Below are 21,616 nucleotides of genomic sequence, written 5' to 3' on the forward strand. Positions count from 1 at the left end.
ATTTTTGCGTATTTCCAGTATGACTGATCTGATAACATGGTCAGTGTGCAGAAGTGTTACTACTGTGATGTCAATCTCCGAAAATGGCCGAAGGTATTCAGAGAGCAAAATTTTAATTTTGTGGCATTTTGTGATGTTTAAACTGTGTTCATATACTTTGTGGATTGTAAATACAATTGGCTATGGTTTAATGGATACAATGAAACACAAATACTCAGTGGCCTAGTGGTTAGAGTGTCCGTCCTGAGATCGGTAGGTTGGGAGTTCAAATCCCGGCCGAGTCATACCAAAGACTATAAAAATGGGACCCATTACCTCCCTGCTTGGCACTCAGCATCAAGGGTTGGAATTGGGGGTTAAATCACCAAAATGATTCCCGGGCGCAGCCACCGCTGCTGCCCACTGCTCCCCTCACCTCCCAGGGGGTGATCAAGGGTGATGGGTCAAATGCAGAGAATAATCTCGCCACACCTAGTGTGTGTGTGACAATCATTGGTACTTTAACTTTAACTTTAACTTTTAACTTTAAATAAGCATCTATGGTCAACTTGAATTTCCACTCTACTGGTACTTTAAGAGTGTGAATTGGAGTTTAAAAACTACACTTTTAAAGGGGTACATTATCACAATTTCAGAAGGGTTAAAACCATTAAAAATCAGTTCCCAGTGGCTTATTTTATTTTTTGAAGTTGTTTTCAAAATTTTACCCATCACGCAATATCCCTAAAAAAAAGCTTCAAAGTGCCTGATTTTAACCATCGTTATATACACCCGTCCATTTTCCTGTGACTTCACATAGTGATGCCAATACAAACAAACATGGCGGAAAGAACAGCAAGATATAGCGACATTAGCTCGGATTCAGACTCTGATTTCAGCGGCTTAAGCGATTCAACAGATTACGCATGTATCGAAACGGATGGCTGTAGTGTGGAGGCAGGTAGCGAAAATGAAATTGAAGAAGAAACTGAAGCTATTGAGCCATATCGTTTTGAACCGTATGCAAGCGAAACCAACGAAAACGACACGACAGCCAGCGACACGGGAGAAAGCAAGGACGAATTTGGCGATCGCCTTCTAACCAACGATTGGTATATGTTTGTTTGGCATTAAAGGAAACTAACAACTATGAACTAGGTTTACAGCATATGAAATACATTTGGCAACAACATGCACTTTGAGAGTGCAGACAGTCTGTTTCAGGTGCGCTAAGAACATATATTTTTCCACGATTTCAGCACTCGGGTTAACCATACCTAAATAGACACAAAATACTGCATTACACAAGACTACCCGAATGTACTCGAATGATTGAAAAAAATAAATGTTTTTAAGCTAAATTACTGGTAAACACAGTTTTTGTATAATAATTTACGTAAAACCGCGAGTAATGAATAAAGTTTTCATCAATTAATATATTCTGTAGACATACCCTCATCCGCTCTCTTTTCCTGAAAGCTGATCTGTCTAGTTTTGGAGTTGATGTCAGCATCTGCTTTGAGTGTCGCAGGATATCCACACATTCTTGCCATCTCTGTCGTAGCATAGCTTTCGTCGGTAAAGTGTGCGGAACAAACGACTGACCATTTCGTCGGCTTTCCCCACAGCCTCGTATTTTGAACACATTTCGTCCAATTTCTTGCCACTTTCGCATCTTTGGGCCACTGATGCAACTTGAATCCGTCCCTGTTCGTGTTGTTACACCCTCCGACAACACACCGAAGAAAGTGAGAAAATGGCAGATTGCTTCCCGATGTGACGTCATGTTGTGACGTCATCGCTCCGAGAGCGAATAATAGAAAGGCGTTTAATTCGCCAAAATTCACCCATTTAGAGTTCGGAAATCGGTTAAAAAAATATATGGTCTTTTTTCTGCAACATCAAGGTATATATTGACGCTTACATAGGTCTGGTGATAATGTTCCCCTTTAAAAGCGTGAATGGCTGTAATGCCATTTAAATGTCAGCTTTGTTTCCACCAACTACAGTGGAACTTAGATTTATGAACCCCTCGATGAACAAACTTTTCGATTTACGGTACACTGACAGAATGTGGTATACAAACATTGTCTCAGTGTATGAACGTTTCATCCACACTGTGTGTGCCTGCAGTGCAGCCAATTCTATGCCCGGCAGCATATCCATTGTGGACGGGCTGATCACTCTCCTGTGCTCACTGTTCAGTCCGCATTGTGCTCCTGTTAGCTACTGTACTACTTTGTAGGGCTGTCTTCCACTAAATATTTTCATTGTTGAATCTGATTAGTTTTGTCTTTGTTATGCAAACTAGGTTGATCCATCACCCCCTTGTTGTGTTTGACATACAGTACTGTATAGTGCTTTATATTGTCTCCAAAGTGTACACATTTTTAGTGAAATATGGACTTTTGGCGAGGCTGGAAGCCATTATTCATGTTTCCATTGTTTCTTATGGAGAAAGTGATTCAATGTACAAACCTTTCTATTTACGAACACCGTTTAAGAACCAAAATAAGTCCATAAATTGAGGTTCCATCTAGTAATATTTGGTTCAGTTCCTTCAGTTACATTGTCAAAAGATGTAAAGGGTTCCAAAACATTCAATTTGTACCATACCAACCTTTTAGGTCAGCATAGTTTGGCGGCAGTCTGCTGTTTAGTAGATTAGGAATTGTCACATGCGTTTGATCCATGTACTGTAGTTTTTAGTTACACTTAAGCTGAAGCCAACCGAGCCCCAAGCGGTCTTATACATGTTCATAGTAGTAATGGTTGCTTTTTCAAACATTCTTATCCAAAAAGGAACATAACATGATTCCTGAGGGTGTAACAGTTCAAGTATTCAGATTTTTCAGTATGGAGCCTACATTTCGGTACATCCGCACAAAATGTTCCATGCATTGTGCATCCAGTGTACATTCAGGATTACCATGCACTTCCACAAACTCGGTTTGTGTGCCTAAAAGCGGATGAAAAAAGCGAGACATTTGGCGTGGAAGCAGAGATTTAGGCGGACAAATACAGTGCAGCCCAGCCTTTGGGTAGCGATAGTGCCAAGGAGAATCCAGAGCCTGGAGACCCTCTTTCGTCAAAGTCCCCTGTTTTGAACACTTTAGCCCACAGTGGGAAAAAAAAGTAAAAGGACAAAGACAAATGGATAAGGCAAAAGCAATGTCCCGCCATTGTTGAGTAGAGATTGAGTAGAGGAGTACAAGCAGGAACTAAAAACGTTGCACTTATAGCCAATAAGAAACTTTTTGCTAATTTACTGTTCATAGCTGGTTACTTTCTGTTAAAATGTACTACACACTTACTATTCTGTTGTTTGGATACTTTACATCAGTTGTGTGTGATACTGAATTTTGGGTACTGATACTTAAAATGTTCGAGCTCATAGAATGATGACATTTTTTGATCAGTTACAATCCGACAAAATCACAGAATGGTGGTGTAATACTTTACTTAAATATCTAAATTATTTCCTTATTGGCTCTCATTACATCCCATATTTACAGTTCAAAATAACTAAATAAAAGCCACTATTGGATCTTTTGGTTTGGTCCTTCAATGTCCAGGGACTTATTTCCTTAGTTTGAAAACATTAACAAAAATGACAAACTTAGCATGGCTTCTTGTATCCTCTTACGGTATGTGTACGTGCACCATGTTTTGCCATTCCTCGTCCTGTTTATCCTCTGGTGACATTGATACTTTTAAGAAACCTGGTGTATTTGCCACCATAGAGGTGAAGACTCGTGACTTAGAAGTGGTTTTGCTCTGTGGAGAGACATTACGTTGAGCACGCTTGTCGTCGTCACTGTCATCAACTAGAACATGTCATCAACATGCAGTATCACACTACAGCAATAGAATTAAAATCTGTATCGTCGGCCAGATTTACGGTATATCATTTATATTGCTCAACCGTAGTGCGTGCTAAAATTCGTATATAGCATTCACATGTCAAATTATCTGATCTAAAAAATGAAAATGTGAACATGGCCTAAGAATGCAATAGAAGGAAGTGATGTAGTAGGGCCAATTGTGAGTATAGATCAGGGGTGTCAAACTAATTTTAGGTCGGGGGCCACATGGAGAAAAATCTACTCCAAAGTGGGTCGGACTGGTAAAATCACGGCACGATAACTTAAAAAAAAGACAACTTCAGATTGTTTTCTTTGTTTAAAAATAGAACAAGCACATTCTGAAAATGTACAAATCATAATGTTTTTAATATTCTATCTTTATTTGTCGTTATTTATACTTTCCGACTAAATTATGTCATAATGTTCATCAGTCAACTCATTGGTGTTGATTTTCAATCAATCAAGATAAAAAATAAATTAAAAAAAATCAAATTTATTTATGGAGTTTTGCTCTTTCTCCTCGACTGGTGCACTAACATGTAGTTTAGTTTTTTTTTTTTTTTTTTTTTACAAATGTAGCATAATCTACAAAGATACAAATAATTCCTATTGCGACATCTAGTGGACACATTTAGAACAGCAGTTTTTTCCATTCAAAAATTTCGGTTCATTTATATACTTAGCAAACTCATCCCGCAGGGCTGGATAAAACCTGGGCCGTACGTTTGACACACCGCGTATAAATGGTCACCGGTTCCAGGTATTACTAAAAAAAACTCCATGCCAGTGGAACTAATGTGTTCACTGTGTACTTTAAACGTTTCAGTGAACAAATCCAATAAGTCAATGCCACATAGACTGAGATCTTACCTGGTAGGTCTCTCTCACCACCCAACGCCAGTCCATCTTTGGTCCACTGCACCATACCCCGGTAGCCCACAATGACACATGGTAGAGTGACGGACTGCCCAGACACCACCACCTGGTCCTGAGGCTGCTGGGAGAAGTAGGCTGCTCGTGTGGCGACTGCAAGGACAGAGGAAGGGGAGAAGAGGGGGTAAACATTGTGAAGTTGACAAGAGTTGACATTATCAGGGCAAATCATATCGAAATGGCAGCAGGTGTGTACGGTCAGAAACGTAGTGATCCCTCAATAGACTGTCATTTAAAAAAAGATGGATGACGCTTACTTTTGTGAGCATTTCATTTGTTTTCCCTTCCAAGTCAAGACAAGTCAGCTGTGCCTCATAACTTATTTAACTCTTTCCCAAGACCATATGCTTGTAAGCTCACTGGCATGAAGCGCTTTTTTTCTATACTTAAAAAAAAAAAAAAAGTTAAACAATTGAAATTTCACTGAAAATCCCTTGGGACACGTTTTTGTTTGTACCCTCCGAAATTCAGCAGAGACACCTGCCGCGGTCGTGCTGCTGTGTTTAAGTGCGGTACACAACAGATCGCTTGGCCGGCCTTCAGACGCAGTACGAATATGGTTTCTAAATGTTTGCCGCGATGCTAAGGATTGAGTATTACACACCCTATGCTGGCAGGGGAAGATGGCAGCACTCCAGAGGTAACTAATCCGTAGGATGGGGAAGAGAGACAGTTGGTTGGTTATCTAAGTGGGCTCTCTGTGTGAGTCTTTAAAAAAAAAAAAAAATGAAAAACTCATTCTCCTTCTCTCTTTCATTGTTGCTCAATGGAGAATGGAAAGGAAGGGGGACTGGGGGAAGATAAAGAGGGCTCTATTCAGGCAGGGCTAAACCCCCCCACAGCCTGAACTGCTTCTCTTGGTGGGAGCGCTTAAACAGACAGGGTACCCCCCCTCCCCTCAAGCATCACCAGTAAAGAAAGCTGCTGAAAGGAGGGCAACATACGGCGACCAGAGACGCGCCATTGTCCCCTTGTCCCTCTCTTTTAATAGGCCTCTTCATTCCCAATCAATCCTGCTAAATGCAAGTTTAATAGCTTTTCAATAGCAGCCCCCCCTCTCCAAAGAGGGTGGCAGGGATTTTCTCTTACGCTCTCACCATTTTTTTTGTTGCTTTCTCGCTCTATTCACTCTTGAATTTGAATGGGGGGACTTGGGGGCTCTTCTAAGGTTGTTGGCAGTGTTTATTCTGCACCCAATTAACCACTTCATCTCAGGGCGGGCTTGTGGACTGAACCCTGTCCCGCACCCTCCACACTTTTTCGCCACCCAGCAGCATGATTAAAGCCAACTTTGCACCAAGCGGTTTTCTTCGGTTATGTTTTTGCATTTTAATGTGGAAAAGTTGCAAAGGGGCACAGGACCATGATACTTGGGCTGTGTCTCAAATAGAATACAGCACTACTGTCAGTACACTACACTATAGAGATGTAACGATAAACTGCAGTAAAACTCTCGACAGTTAATGTTACCTTTGTAAAATTAAGTTATCGTAAAACCCTGAAACACTTTGATGAAGTTACTGACCGGTGATCCTGCTCATTTACTCGTGCTAGCTTGCAAGCTATCTTAAGAATTACTACACACGCTTACTCTATGATCTAGAGCAGGGGTGTCAAACTCAAATACAGAGTGGGCCAAAATTTAAAACTCAACAAAGCCGCGGGCCAAGGTTGAACAAATTAACCTTTTAATATGGACCCAAACAAGTTTTGCATTGAATAGTGAACAAGCAAGGCTTATATAACTTTATAGTGACATACAAAATCGAGTTTCAAATAATAATAATAATAATTTAAAAATATCAGTGGCATATCAAATACAATTTAAATAAACATGTAATGCCTCTTTTCTATTTGCAGCCTTCTGAGGTAAATATCAACATTAACTTTTTCCACAGGCTAATAAATTAGAAAATAAAGTAACAATGAATAAACCAACCATTCAGGACTTTAAACTGCTCAGTTTGCAACACACTGATCTAATCTGATGTGCCCAAGCCAGATACCTGCCATCTTTTCTTGGATGCTAGTTCATTAATGTCGGGGCTCAGGCTTTGAGCTGAGGCAACCTTCATTATCGAACGAAGGTGTTCATTAGTCATTATACCTCGTAGTCCACCCGGACCACAGTCTTGGGGGCGTGGTTTAAAAGCACTGCGTTTATCGTAGTCCACACGTCTGCTTTTCATCCATTCCAACAACGTGCCGGCCCGATCACAAAATATGTGCGACTTCAGCACGCACACACACGTTAATGCAATGCATACTTGGCCAACAGCGATACAGGTTATACTGACGGTGGCCGTATAAATAACTTTAACACTGTTAGAAATATGCGCCACACTGTGAATCCACACCAAACAAGAATGACAAACACATTTCGGGAGCACATCCGCACCGTAACACAACATAAACACAACAAAACAAATACCCAGAATCCCATGCAGCCCTAACTCTTCCGAGCTGAATATTTACGAGATGATTTGGTTCCCCTGTTAAAAATGGAGGCCTGGAGATTGAGACTTTTATTAGTAGATTGCACAGTACAGTACATATTCCGTACAATTGACAGCTAAATAGTAACACCCGAATAAGTTTTTCAACTTGTTTAAGTCGGGGTCCACCATTAATTCATGGTAAAACCGGTGTAGATCACGACTGATAATAAATATGGAAATGGTACACTTCCTTTTGCCATAGTACGGTTCGGATAGGTAAAGACTATTCAGGACCCTTAACAGTATGTATCGTACTGCCTGATAGAAAACAAAGCTTTAGGTGCCAACCAATCCATACTGTTTTCCATCCATAGAGCCATAGTGGGTGTAAACAGCCTGTTCACCCTAAAAAGAAAACGTGTAGTCGAGCGCACGAGTGATGTGTGTCTGTGCATCACGCTTACAAAAGTGTTGAAATAGCCCATCGAGCTGTGGCTCCACAAAGGTACGCTGCATGTGTGCGAATAAAAAGGGGCCAATTTGAGGTTGCCAGTGAGAAGTCTCCGAGCTCAGGCTTTCAAGCGCAGAGTGAGGAATAGCATTTTCCTACCAAAAAAAGCTACTTGCCTGTTTAACGTTTTGCATTCATGAAGTGATGATAACTTTCATAATCTTCTCGCGGCAGAAGGAGATTGGGATTTTTCTTTTTTGTTCTTGCGAAACAGAGCGAGCGGGTAAAAATTGATTGCAATGAAGTATCATGCCCAGTGTATCTAAGTGTTTACAATGGCTAATAATTCTCTTCGTTGGCTGATTGTTTAAAGGGATTACATGTTTGTGTGTGCCACACCCACACACCGTTTCATACGCTCACATTCTGCAATCAACACTTCGTTTAAACACAGCGAAGAAGACGCGCTGAAGCTTTTTTTACACCATACGGGTGATTCACAGCTCTCCAGATCCCTTATTGAAAAGGCTCGACGGAACATCTCGACTGGCTAATGACTCATGCCAGATTCCTTTAATTCCTCGTTGCCGAATTAGACAATTCTTTGACGGTGTATTAGCAGCTTAATTACATGAATATGTTCCTGTTGGGGAGCGAGGGAGGAACTGGGGCACACAAAGGGAACAAGACGGCAGACACACAAACACCCACTTCTCACCAGATTTAAACACCCGGAGCTTCTCCATTGGCTGCTATTTTAACAAAATAATAAGAAAGCTTAAGTCCTGGGTTACATTCACACACCAAATAAGGGTTTAAACAGTTATATTTGCTAACTATTACTTTTATTAGCAGCCTCTTAAAACATCACTAAGATATACACTATGTTGCCAAAAGTATTTGGCCACCCATCCGAATGATCAGAATCAGGTGTCCTAATCACTTGGCCCGGCCACAGGTGTATAAAATCAAGCACTTAGGCATGGAGACTGTTTCTACAAACATTTGTGAAAGAATGGGCGCACTCAGGAGCGCAGTGATTTCCAGTGTGGAACTGTCATAGAATGCCACCTGTGCAAAAAATCCAGTTGTGAAATTCCCTCGCTCCTAAATATTCCAAAGTCAACTGTCGGCTTTGTTATAAGAAAATGGAAGAGTTTGGGAACAACAGCAACTCAGCCACCAAGTGGTAGACCACGTAAACTTAAAGAGAGAGGTCAACGGATGCTGAAGCGCATAGTGCAAAGACGTCGCCGACTTTCTGCATTGTGAAATTTGATGGAGGAGGAATTATGGTGTGGGGTTGTTTTTCAGGAGTTTGGCTTGGCCCCTTAGTTCCAGTGAAAGGAACTTTGAATGCTTCAGGATCCCAAAACATTTTGGAAAAATACCATGCTCCCAACCTTGTGGGAACAGTTTGGAGCATGCCCCTTCCTCTTCCAACATGACTGTGCACCAGTGCACAAAGCAAGGTCCATAAAGACATGGATGACAGAGTCTGGTGTGGATGAACTTGACTGGCCTGCACAGAGTCCTGACATGAACCCGATAGAACACCTTTGGTATGAAATAGAACAGAGACTGAGAGCCAGGCCTTCTCGACCAACATCAGTGTGTGACCTCACCATTGCACTTTTGGAAGAATGGTCAAATATTCCTATAAAAACACTCCGCAACCTTGTGGACAGCCTTCCCAGAAGAGTTGAAGCTGTAATAGCTGCAAAATGTGGACCGACATCATATTGAACCCTATTGGTTAGGAATGGGATGGCACTTCAAGTTCATATGTGAGTCAAGACAGGTGGCCAAATACTTTTGCCAATATAGTGTATATCAAAGTATATTATTTGGCGTTACAAAACCTCCTCCTTTGGCTGCTGATGTATGCGTTATGTATTGAGTTATTTTGATTTCGAACATGTTCGCGCAGTCTAGTTGCTCCTTGATGCTTATTCATATACTTGCTAATTTCTTGTTCATAGCTGGTCACTCTCGCTGTGACGCAAGTATGTAAATACTCTAAGCATTTATTCTTATGTTTCACTACTTTACAGTTAAGCTAGCTTGCTTTACTTGGCTATTCCTCGCCCTTTAGTTATAATTAGAGATGTCCGATAATATCGGACTGCCGATATTGTCACCCGATAAATGCTTTAAAATGTAATATCGGAAATTATTGGTATCTGTTTCAAAAAGTAAAATGTATGACTTTTTAAAACGCCGCTGTGTACACGGACATAGGGAAAAGTACAGAGCGCCAATAAACCTTAAAGGCACTGCCTTTGCGTGCCGGCCCAATCACATAATATCTACGGCTTTTCACACACACAAGTGAATGCAAAGCATACTTGGTCAACAGCCATACAGGTCACACTGAGGGTGGCCGTATAAACAACTTGAACACTGTTACAAATATGCGCCACACTGTGAACCCACACCAAACAAGAATGACAAACACATTTTGGGAGAACATCCGCACCGTTACACAACATAAACTCAACAGAACAAATACCCAGAACCCATTGCAGCACTAACTCTTCCGGGACGCTACAATATACACCCCCCGCTACCGCTTACAACGCCCCCCCCCCACATGAACCCCCTCCCCTCAACCCCGCCCACCTCAACCTCCTCATGCTCTCTCAGGGAGAGCATGTCCCAAATTCCAAACTGCTGTTTTGAGGCATGTTAAAAAAAAAGCATGCACTTTGTTACTTCAATAATAAATATGGCAGTGCCATGTTGGCATTTTTTTCTATAACTTGAGTGGATTTATTTTGGGAAACCTTGTTACATTGTTTAATGCATCCAGCGGGGCATCACAACAAAATTAGGCATAATAATGTGTTAATTCCACGACTGTATATATTGGTATCGGTTGATATCGGAATCGGTAATTAAGAGTTGGACAATATCGGATAAAAAAGCCATTATCGGACATCTCTAGTTATAATGATACTTTACGTTTATTTGCTGCCATGAAGGCAAAGATTAGTAACTTAAAAGAACGTCTTCACACTGTGGAAATACATATACTAAAACTGCGCTAACTAGTTAGTAGCCACGTCTGTCAGGACGCTACATTACATTGTAGACTCGTGCAACTTGGTGCTGTCAATTTTGGTTGGCATTATTGTGATATAATTAAAAAATCCATTGTAGTCCAAATGTATATTGTTTTATTACGTAATCCTACTGTCAGCCCTCTAGTTTTCCTTGGGAGACTGTTAAATGTTGACCCTCTTTCCCCTTGCCCTCGTGTTTAAAGTTTCCTGTATCCTATCTCGCATTTTAAAAACATTCTATATAATAATCATTCCTGCGATCCGAGTGAGGATGAGCTGTGGAGAAAATGGAATGATGGGGATTATTAATCTCCAGTAAACCTATTGCAGGTGACAATATTGATGGTGTCTACTCTTTAGCTACAGCAGTGGTGGCCAAATGTTTCCACTGAGGGCCTCAGACTGGCAGATCAAATGATGCAGGGCCATTTTGGTAGTTTTCACCTTCAAAACCAGTACAATATATTTATATTTAGAAAATGCCAAAGCCGAACTGAAATGCAAACAGTTAGCACGCTGCCCAAATAGCGTCAAGTAAAAAAAAAAAAAAAGTTCCAAATGAGCTAAAAAAACAACGACAACAGCATGCTACCAGTACTATGCTAACAATAGCATGTTAACAGTTAGCATTGATGAAATACCAAAAATATTACACTGAAGTGTTTACCTGCCAAATTAGCTAAAAAAAATATCTGGCATGCTAATGCGTTTGTGGTAACTGAAATACCATAATATATTACTCTGTGTATACCTGGGAAAAAAAAGTTAGCTGGCATTAATTACTTAAATATGACTGAGGTATACACCTAAAAAAAATTAGTAGTATACTAACATTAGCTTGCTAACAGGCATAACTTGTCTAATAACAAAATATTTGACGCTGAGGAGTATAACTTCAAAACTAGCAAAAAAGAAGCTAGCATGCTAATATTGGAATGCTAACGGTTTTGCCGTGGGCCTTAAAACAATTAGCTACGGGTCGGAAATGGCCCCCCCAGCCGCACTTTGGGCTTTGAACACCCCTGAGCTACTACAACCTTCAGGATTGGCCGCACCCTGCAGTTTTGTAGGTCAGCCAACAGCATTTCTTCTTAACTATCCTTCAGTTCTGCACCATCTTTGTTACAATTGTCTGTGTCTTGTGTCTGTTCACTTTAGTGCTCAAGTGAACTTAAACCGCCACAAAGACCCCATGGCCCACTTGTTTGGCGCACACGTTGACACTTGACCAGACGAACCTTGCTAGCAGAGCAAACGCACCAGAGTTTGTTTTAACCAAGCCAAACATTAGAGGATCTTGAACGCACCCTTAAAAGGCTGCTCTACCTAGAACGTCCACATGAGCTATATTCCCATTTTGTGGATTAGTTGTAATACATGTGTTGGATTAATGTTACCTCTCAAGCTTTTCACATTTAGATTCCTCATTGCTGAAATGTACCTTCTTGTGTGTGTGTGTGCGTGTGTGTGTGTGTGTGTGTGTGTTCGTTCTTGTATTTCTACACTTCTTGAGACATCAACAAGGAAAAGTACCTTCCATATGAGGACCGGTGAACAAGTTAGGACATAAATCATGGTCCCAATACGGAAAACCATTGCATCTAATAGAGAATGTCTCATTTGCACCCCTGGTGGTGAAATCTATCAAAATTAGGGTGATCTCAAAAAGGAGGGATTTTTGAAATTGACTGTGTCTGTTTTAAACGGGCTCACCCTCTGGTCAACATATGAAATAACAAGTGTGTGTAAGAAATTGAAATGTGCCCCCTTTGGCCAAAAAATAATAGAAAAAATAAAATAGGTATATAGAGACATACTGTAATAACAAAGTAAATAATGAAGATTACAAACAAAAAAACCAATAACAAAACAATTAACTAAAAGCAGTCTTTTTCTCACAATGTGTCTACTTCTTTCTTATAAAATTGGGAGCAATTTGTCATATTATTTCTGTTTCTGTAATATTGCAATATTTTCTCGTAAAATTATTACTTTGTTTTATTTTTATTATTACTTTTTAATGCAAAATGGTGACTTACATTTTTTTGTTCTTGTAAAATAGTGACATTTTTTGAGTAAAATTATGACTTTTGTCACAATTTTGCTAAGTAAAATTCCAATTATTATAATATTGCCAACATTTAAAGCTTTTCTTGTAAAATTGCGTCTGTTAAGTAAAATTCCAACTTTTATCATAATATTGCACAATATTGAGTAAAATGACGACTTTAATTATAATACTGCCAAAATTCCAAGTTTTTCTTGTGAATTTGTGACCTTTTTCTTGTGAGATTCCAACTCATTTTTCGCAACGAGCTTGTTCATATCTGCATAGTATGTATACATTATTAATGTCGTAAATACAAATCTTTATATATCTAGAAAGGGTGGTCCTGAAGAGGTAGGCATTTTTGGGAGGTCTCAAGAAGGTAACAAATACAAGAATGTACGTGTGTGTTTCCATTTTCTGGTAACAGGGTCAAAAAACATTTGGCCTCAAACATTTTAATCCGGATTTCTCCAAATGGAATATCATTTCACGCCACATGGGGCTAAGTGTATGTGTCTTTCAGGCTGACACCGTGTGATGCTTTGTGAAGGTGTGTGTGTGTGTGTGTGTGTGTGTGTGTGTGTGTGTGTGTGTGTGTGTGTGTGTGTGTGTGTGTGTGTGTGTGTGTGTGTGTGTGTGTGTGTGTGTGTGTGTGTGTGTGTGTGTGTGTGTGTGCAGTAGTAAGGCTGGGTTAATAGGGAAAGAAAAGTGTGAGGCACTGGAGGGCACATTTAGCAGTATACTTTGATGCCGCGACTTTGCTGTTTGTGTCACATGGTCGGAGTGAAATGCAAAACAGCCTTTCAGGATTGCCCGCAACCTGTTTAAAGAGCTTTGGAGCTTCCCGGCTTCATGTGAAGCGATAGGGGTACATTCACATGGGCGCGGATCAGGAGAAGATGGACAGATGTCAGCAGTGATCTGTTCACCACTGGACATCTGCCTCTGTAGAATTAGATTGAATCTGCCACTGTGTGTGTGTGTGTGTGTGTGTGTGCGTGTGTGCGTGTGTGCGTGCGTGCGTGCGTGCGTGCGTGCGTGCGTGCGTGCGTGCGTGCGTGCGTGCGTGCGTGCGTGCGTGCGCGCGTGTGTGTGTTATAGCGATGAAGCTAAAGACTGGGAGTGATAATGGCACTGTGGATGACCTTTCGCTATAATGGGAATCTAACAGAGAGCACAGTGCATTTACTACCTTCCCTTCAGCACTTCTAATCTGTCACACCATTTTTATACATACATGTCCTCCTGAGAACCTTTTGTGTTCGCTTTCTTCGGTCAGAGTTACACATTTTGGTGGGAGAAAATTGCCGTGTTATGCAAAACAGAAATGTCCTCTGCAAACTAAAAAATAGGCGTGTGACGATTGTTCTGCAACAGATTAGTGTTGGACGATTTTATCGAAATAGTATGTGATTGTCATTGCCCGCTACTTAATATTGTGTTTATTTGTAGTCCCCTGGCTGACAAGCTAGCAGCTGATTTTGTGTCTTCATACCATTGTCTGGCGACTTTCCAAATCCTCTTGGCGACTTTGTTTGTAAACAGCTACTAGCGACAAATCAAAAACTTTTTCCAGTGTTATTGGAGCCTTTTCTTGGAAACTCTCTAGGGGGAAAGCACGCGGCAGTTGCTTTCCTCAACGAGCTGTGACCGATCCTTCCCCATTCCAAAGCACTCACAAGCGGTCAGTCTAACTCAGGCCCGCAAACAGGTTTTATGCGGCCCGCGAGATGGGTTTGCCAAGTATAAAATTGAGCTGAAATTTTTTTGATGAAATAAACTGCCGATCTAAATGTGTCCACTGGGTGTCGCGATAACAACTCTGTTGGGCAAGCAAACGCTTGATACCGGGGCCAAGCAAGAGGTATAGCGCATACCACTATGGCAGGGGTCGGGAACCTTTTTGGCTGAGAGAGCCATGAAAGCCAAATATTTTAAAATGTATTTCCGTGAGAGCTACAGTATATAATATTTTTTAACACTGAATACAACTAGATGCGTGCATTTTTAAGTAAGACCAACATTTTTAGAGTATAATAAGTCTCTTATTCTTTTTAATAACAGTGTTATTCTGAAGCTAACCAATAATAAATAAATTACTTCTTAACAATAATGTGACTTCTTGAACAGGTGCGGTAGAAAACGGATGGATGGATTAAAATGCATGAGAATGTTTTATATTTTGAACGTTATTTTTAACACTGTGATTACCAGCTGAATTATTCATTACTTATTGTGTTAAGCAATGTCAGCTAAGATTTATCTGAGAGCCAGATGCAGTCATCAAAAGAGCCACATCTGGCTCTAGAGCCATAGGTTCCCTACCCCTGCACTAAGGTAACGCGTGGCTGTGGCTCCTCCCCTCGAACAAATGAAACACAAAACCTGCAGTTTTAGGTCTTCTGCTTCAAACGCATTGTTCTTTGGCACCCTCATTGCCCCTAAATGTGTCTGTCAAAAATGAGAAAAGTGAGTGTAACGCAACCATCTTCAACAGTTTCTACCTCCGTGTGTGTAGTTTGTTGAGTTAGCACAGGATTAATACCTGGACATGACAAATGAGGTATTTGACACCTAGAAGTTTGTTTATTTTGTTCAATCCCAGATGACTTCATGTTTATTGGCTTTGTAGATACACTGAGACAGTCTTAAGTTTGTTCTGTTTTTCAAACCGCACACTTTTTTTCCCCCCTCAGAATTTGAAGTGTTTTGTCAAAAGGATTATTTGTGATTTGTACATTTTCAGAATGTACCCGTTTTATTTTTGGCCAAAGAAAACAATCTGAAGTTGTCTTTGTTTTTAAGTGATTTTACCAGTCCGGCCCACCTGGAAATAGATTTTCCTCCATGTGTCCCCTGAGCTAAGATGAGTTTGACGCCTCTGGTCTAACTATACCAGGGGTCGGCAACCCGCGGCTCCGGAGCCGCATGCGGCTCTTTGATCACTCTGATGCGGCTCAGCTGCATACTTGCCGACACCCCCGATTTTCCCGGGAGACTTCCGGATTTCGGTGCCTCTCGCAGAAAACTCCCGGGATCAATATTCTCCGACTTTCACCCTAACAATAATAATAAGAGCATGCCATAATGGTACAGCATTTAGCACCCTCTACAATCTGTATAAACAGTGTGCCAGCCTAGCCCCTTGTTATATGCATCTTCTGCTTGCACACGTAAGTGACAGCAAGCATACTTGGTCAACAGCCACACAGGTTACACTGACGGTGGCCATATAAAACAACTTTAACACTCTTACTAATAATGCGCCACACTTTGAACCAAAACCAAAAAAGAATGACAAACACATTTCGGGAGAACATCTGAACCTAAACACAACATAAACACAACAGAACAAATACCCAGAATCCCATGCAGCCCTGACTCTTCCGGGCCACATTATACACCCCTGCTACCACCAAACCCCGCCCCCACCCCAACCCTGCTCCCCCACACATCAAAAGTCCGTGTGTCGATTGAGGTGGGCGGGGTTTGGTAGCGGGGGGGGGGGGTTGTATAATGTAGCCGGAAGAGTTAGGGCTGCATGGGATTCTGCGTATTTGTTCTGTTGTGTTTATGTTGTGTTACGGTGCAGATGTTCTCCCGAAATGTGTTTGTCATTCTTGTTTGGTGTGGGTTCACAGTGTGGCGCATTATTAGTAAGAGTGTTAAAGTTTTTTATACCGCCACCGTCAGTGTAACCTGTGTGGCTGTTGACCAAGTATGCCTTGCTGTCACTTACGTGAGCAAGCAGAAGCCCCAAACAACGTGTGGCAGGGCCGGCACGTTGGTTGTAGTGGGCGCTAAATGCTGTACCATCACGACACGTTCGAGAGAACAGCCGCTTTGAAATTTGTAGTCTAACGGAAAAACAGGGAGGGTTGTCAAGCATAACGCTGTCAAGCGCCATTCATGTAAATCTCGCGGGCCGCACTAACATTCAATTTACATATTAAGGTGTGGGCCGCGTGTCTGAGACCTTTGGATTATACAAAGCAGAAAGCAAAAAAAAAACTTTGTATGCAGTGTTATTTCATTTTAAATTTCAAAAGATTTTTGTGGCTCCCATTGTTTTCTTTAATTTGTGAAACTGGTCAAAATGGCTCTCTGACTGGTAAAGGTTGCCGACCCCTGAACTATACTAAACGATACTAAAATGATTAGATTGGCATTTGTATTTCCTTGCTTTTAAGAGCAAGATGTAAATGTAAATATTTCTTCACTGTCATGTCACGCTAAGATAAATTAATAATACGCACCTCCGTTTTGGCAAATAAACTGCATTTCTTAGTATCTTGTGTATCATATTCACTGGAGGATGAGGCTAAACATGTTACATGGTATGCTAATAGCTGAGGTACCCGCTAAACTGGCTTGAAACAACACCGACAAATATGTGCTTAGTAAAGTTTAAGAAGGGTAGATGGAATTATGTTACTGCCGAAAGTAAGCAGGTATTAACAGGAAATGAACAAGTAGAGTAATACGAGTTCCAGAGAGAATAATATAACTGTTGGTGTCAGAACACGACACATAAAAGGAGGGCTGATTGATCCATAAATTGGTGGTGACAACACCATGGGTAATATTAGTATATGATCGATACTAAAATGATTAGATTGATATTTGTATTTGCTGAAATTCTTTTTGTTTGTTTGTTCTTTAATGAACAAATCCTTGGATACAGGAAGACTTTGAGGGAAAAAAGGGTTTAAATGAGTAATAGTATTTTTGGATTTTTTAGGGTTGTGAATTGTTAGGCACCACATGATTCGATTCGATTCTTGGGGGCAACCATTCAATTCAGAATCGATTCTCCATTTAAAACAATTCTCAATTGAAAATCAATACTTTTTTTTTTATAACATTAGGTTCCAGTTTTATGATAAACTACATTCTTCCATACAATAGATAAACAGCTGTGATAAATTTCTACACAACTTAAAAGAAAACTTAAAAAAATAATAATTACACTCCAAAATGTTATAAAGTTATACATCAATAATATGATTTGCCTGAGTGGCTGGACAGGACAGATGGAAAAAAAACATACATTTTTTTTTAAATCCATTTTTAAATCGATTAGGAATCGTTACAAATAAGAATCACGATTCATTCAAAAATCTATATTTTTTGACACCCCTATTAGTTATTTGTTAATTAATTGTATGTGATAAAAGAGAATAAGGAATGTTTTAGAATATTGTGCTGATATTGTTTAACTGTCAATAGCACTGACTATAAGTAAATTGAACAGTTAATACATGTGATTGATGCAGATCTCACTCATGAATGATTGGTATTGGAATACCTCCTGAAAAAACTTTAGGGTTTAATTACTTTACACAGAAAAGTCAGTTTCTTCCAATCAGTAAATTAAGCTGCATTTAGTCCTGTTTTTTCCATCCGCTAAAAATAATTCAAAACCATGTCCTATCTTAAATAGTTCTAAGAACTTAGCATGCCTGGACATTTGTTTCATGTAGAAATAATTTAAAATGTCGCCCCTCCCCCGCCCAAAGAAAAAAAACTTGCTCTAACTATCCATCCATCCCATCCATTTCTTTTTCTTTAAATGGTTGAGGCAAAGTCCTGCATCCTGCTTCTGTGAGGTTTCCATAATAGACTCCAGAGAGCAGAAAATGAGGAGAAAACACACGCATGCACACAAAACAAGGCAATTGGCAAAAAAAAGAGTGTCAAGCTTGGAATAAACAACCCTTCTCCCCAAATGCCATCCATTGTGCCTTGTCTAGATAAGGCTTCTAAATCGGGCTGAAAAAGCAAGCTCCATTTCTCTCTGTATAGAATTATTATCCCTTTGTTTGGAGTCAGGCTCTTTTGTCTTCCTAGTCTTGTGTGTGTGTGAGGGTGTGTGCGCGTGTGGACGTGCATGAACGTGCACAAACAAAAAGTAGTGCTGAGGTAGTGGAATCAAACCGAATGCCCCCATAGGGACCGTGCACCCATCTCATGTTTGGTGTGCTGCTAAGCTCATTAGCATGACTTGTACAGAACTTGAGGGCTTGAAAGCCCCCAACAAGAGATACCACCCACCAACTGGCCGGGCTGCAGTGCCCAGCATGCAAACACATTCTACCTGTCTCGGCCCTCTATCTGTTAAATAAAAAAAAATCACTCCCTTATGTATTCTGGCTGCACTTCCACTCACCCTCTCTCACCACCTTTTCCTCCTCGTCTGCATTTTTCTGCCCAAATTGCAATCTAACTGCTTTTTAAGAGCTGTTTTGCCCGGGTTTAATCCCCCCAGCATCCTCTCCGGGCCTTTATTCCATTGTGAAACTCTTGGCTCAAAACGAGACCTCTTTTAAGCCAGTGGACCCGCTCATCTAAACCACAAACCTCTCTTGGCTGCTCCACTGAATCCTTAACTGCGTGCCTTCTCACCCCCTCTCATTTGTCTCTTTATCACACGCACATCTCCACTCATGATCCATGAAATCAACACCACGCACATCCCTCAGAGATAAGGTGCTATTAATCGCAGACTTTATTGTGACAAGGCTCTGTTTTTCCAGCCTTTGCATCAGCTGTCACCCACTTTTTTTCCCTACTCCCTGCATCCTATATCACCTTTCCCTTGTTCTGCATCCCTGGTGCCAGACTCGCAGGGGTTTGTGTCGGCCTGTCAGCATGCAAGCAGGGACAACAGATACAAAACATGCAACTATTATTCATTTACTACAGTTTGTCTGTCTGCCTGGCTGGAAGTTAGTTAGCAACATATCAATCAATCAATCAAAGTGTATTTATATAGCCCTTAATCACAAGTGTCTCAAAGGGCTGCACAAGCCACAACGAGATCCTCGGCTCATATCCCACATCAGGGCAAGAAAAAAACTCAACCCAAAGGGATACAATGAGAAACCTTTGACCGGTGCAATGGACGTCGAGTGGATCTAGCTCACAAAGTTATGGCCATACTTTGATGAAACTTTCAGGAAATGTCAGGGAAAAAAATGATTCCATTTTGGTAGTAACCCAAATCGTTTCTACTATGTTACACTACGCCATACTTGCCAACCCTCCCGAATTTTCCGGGAGACTCCCGAAATTCCGCGCCTCTCCCGAAAACCTCCCGGGACAAATACTCTCCCGAAAATCTCCCGATTTTCAGCCGGAGCTGGAGGCCACGCCACCTCCAGCTCCATGCCGACCTGAGTGAGGACAGCCTTTTCTTTATGACGGGAGGACAACAGGGTGACAAGAACTAAATCATCCAGACTAGAGATAAATTGTATTATGTTTATCTTACCTAAAAATTTATTAATAAAAAAAAAAAAAAAAAACATTTTTACTATATTTTGCTAAAAACATCAAAATTAATTGTATTTTTATTTGTATTTTTTCTGACTCCTTATAACATCCAGCCATAGAATTATACATTAAAATAAACATATTTGAAATCATTAATTTTAAATGATCATAATAATTCATTTAAAATGACCATATTTAATTATTAAAATAACTGCTTGTTTATCAACAACTTTAGCATTTTATTCATTACATTTTGAAGCTCTCAGAAGCCAAGTTATGTTATATTCCTTAAGATTTATTCATGCAAGTTTGAAGTATCAATTATCTAAACACAGTTTTGTTTGCATATTTTTTCAATTTCTCTTTTCAACATGTTCGAAAAGGAGTAGGAAGAAGCAGAGCTTATTTAATCGTACCCCTTTTCTTCACATAACAGTTGCTAAAACTTTTTCTTCACTTCCTGTTCACAATTTATTCACAATATACTCCATAAATAATCACAATAAAAATAAATAAATAAATAATAGTAATAAATGAATAATAATAATTGGTGAAGTAAGTCATATTTCATATGATGAGATAAGTAAGATTACTTTGAGAATGAATGAATGGATGGATGAAATAAATTGAGAATGTTTGTCATAGTTCTTCTTCTTTGTACTTTGTAAACACTTTAAGTTTGAAGAGTTTCTTGAAGTGGATCATATTAGTACATTGTTTGATTGCTTTGCTTAATCCATTCCATAATTTAATTCCACATACTGATATACTGAAGGTCTTAAGTGTTGTACGTGCATACAAATGTTTTAAATTAAATTTTTCTCTAAGATTATATTTCTCCTCTTTTTTTGAGAAGAACTGTTGAATATTCTTGGGTAGCAGGTTATAGTTTGCTTTGTGTATAATTTTAGCTGTTTGCAAATTCACTATGTCGTGGAATTTCAGTATTTCTGATTCAATAAATAAAGGATTTGCATGTTCTCTATATCCAACATTATGTATTATTCTAACTGATCTTTTTTGTAACACCGTTAGTGAATGAAGTGTACTTTTGTAGTCATTTCCCCATATTTCTACACAATAACTCAGATATGGTAACACTAGCGAGCAGTAGAGAATATGAAGTGATTTTTGGTCTTGAACAGGTTTTGCTTTATTCATTATTGATGTGTTTCTCGCTACTTTATGTTGTATATTTTTTACATGAGATTTCCAGTTCAATTCATCATCAATTATTATGCCTAGAAATTTGGTTTCATTTAATCTTTCAATTTCTACTCCGTCTATTTGTATTTGTGTTTGACTTTCTCTTCTACTGTTACCAAATAGCATTATCTTAGTTTTACTGAGATTCAACAAGGTCTGTTTTTGTCAAACCATCTTTTTAATTTGTTCATTTCTTCTGTTATTATTTGTATTAGCTTCTGTGTGTTCTCTCCTGAAAAAAAATGCATATTGTGTTTTGAAATGTGCTATATAAATAAAGTGGATTGGATCTGTATGGGAGTAATGCTGCCAACTACTGGCCTGGCATGCATACTGCTTCTTTTTGAAGATAC

At 39.9% G+C, this 21,616-nt stretch overlaps 1 protein-coding gene across 2 annotated transcripts in view; it reads right to left on the bottom strand.

Annotated features, from left to right (window-relative positions):
- kirrel3l (kirre like nephrin family adhesion molecule 3, like) overlaps positions 1-21,616 on the bottom strand; it is a 107,469-nt gene that overhangs the window by 33,323 nt on the left and 52,530 nt on the right. For both annotated transcript variants that reach the window (XM_061952682.1, XM_061952673.1), the window contains exon 2: positions 4,716-4,871. In XM_061952682.1, the coding sequence (XP_061808666.1) occupies positions 4,716-4,871 (156 nt within the window). The remainder of the gene's footprint in view (positions 1-4,715; positions 4,872-21,616) is intronic.

The sequence above is a fragment of the Nerophis lumbriciformis genome, linkage group LG04 (genome assembly GCF_033978685.3).
Source record: "Nerophis lumbriciformis linkage group LG04, RoL_Nlum_v2.1, whole genome shotgun sequence".
NCBI classification, from domain to species: Eukaryota; Metazoa; Chordata; class Actinopteri; order Syngnathiformes; family Syngnathidae; genus Nerophis; species Nerophis lumbriciformis.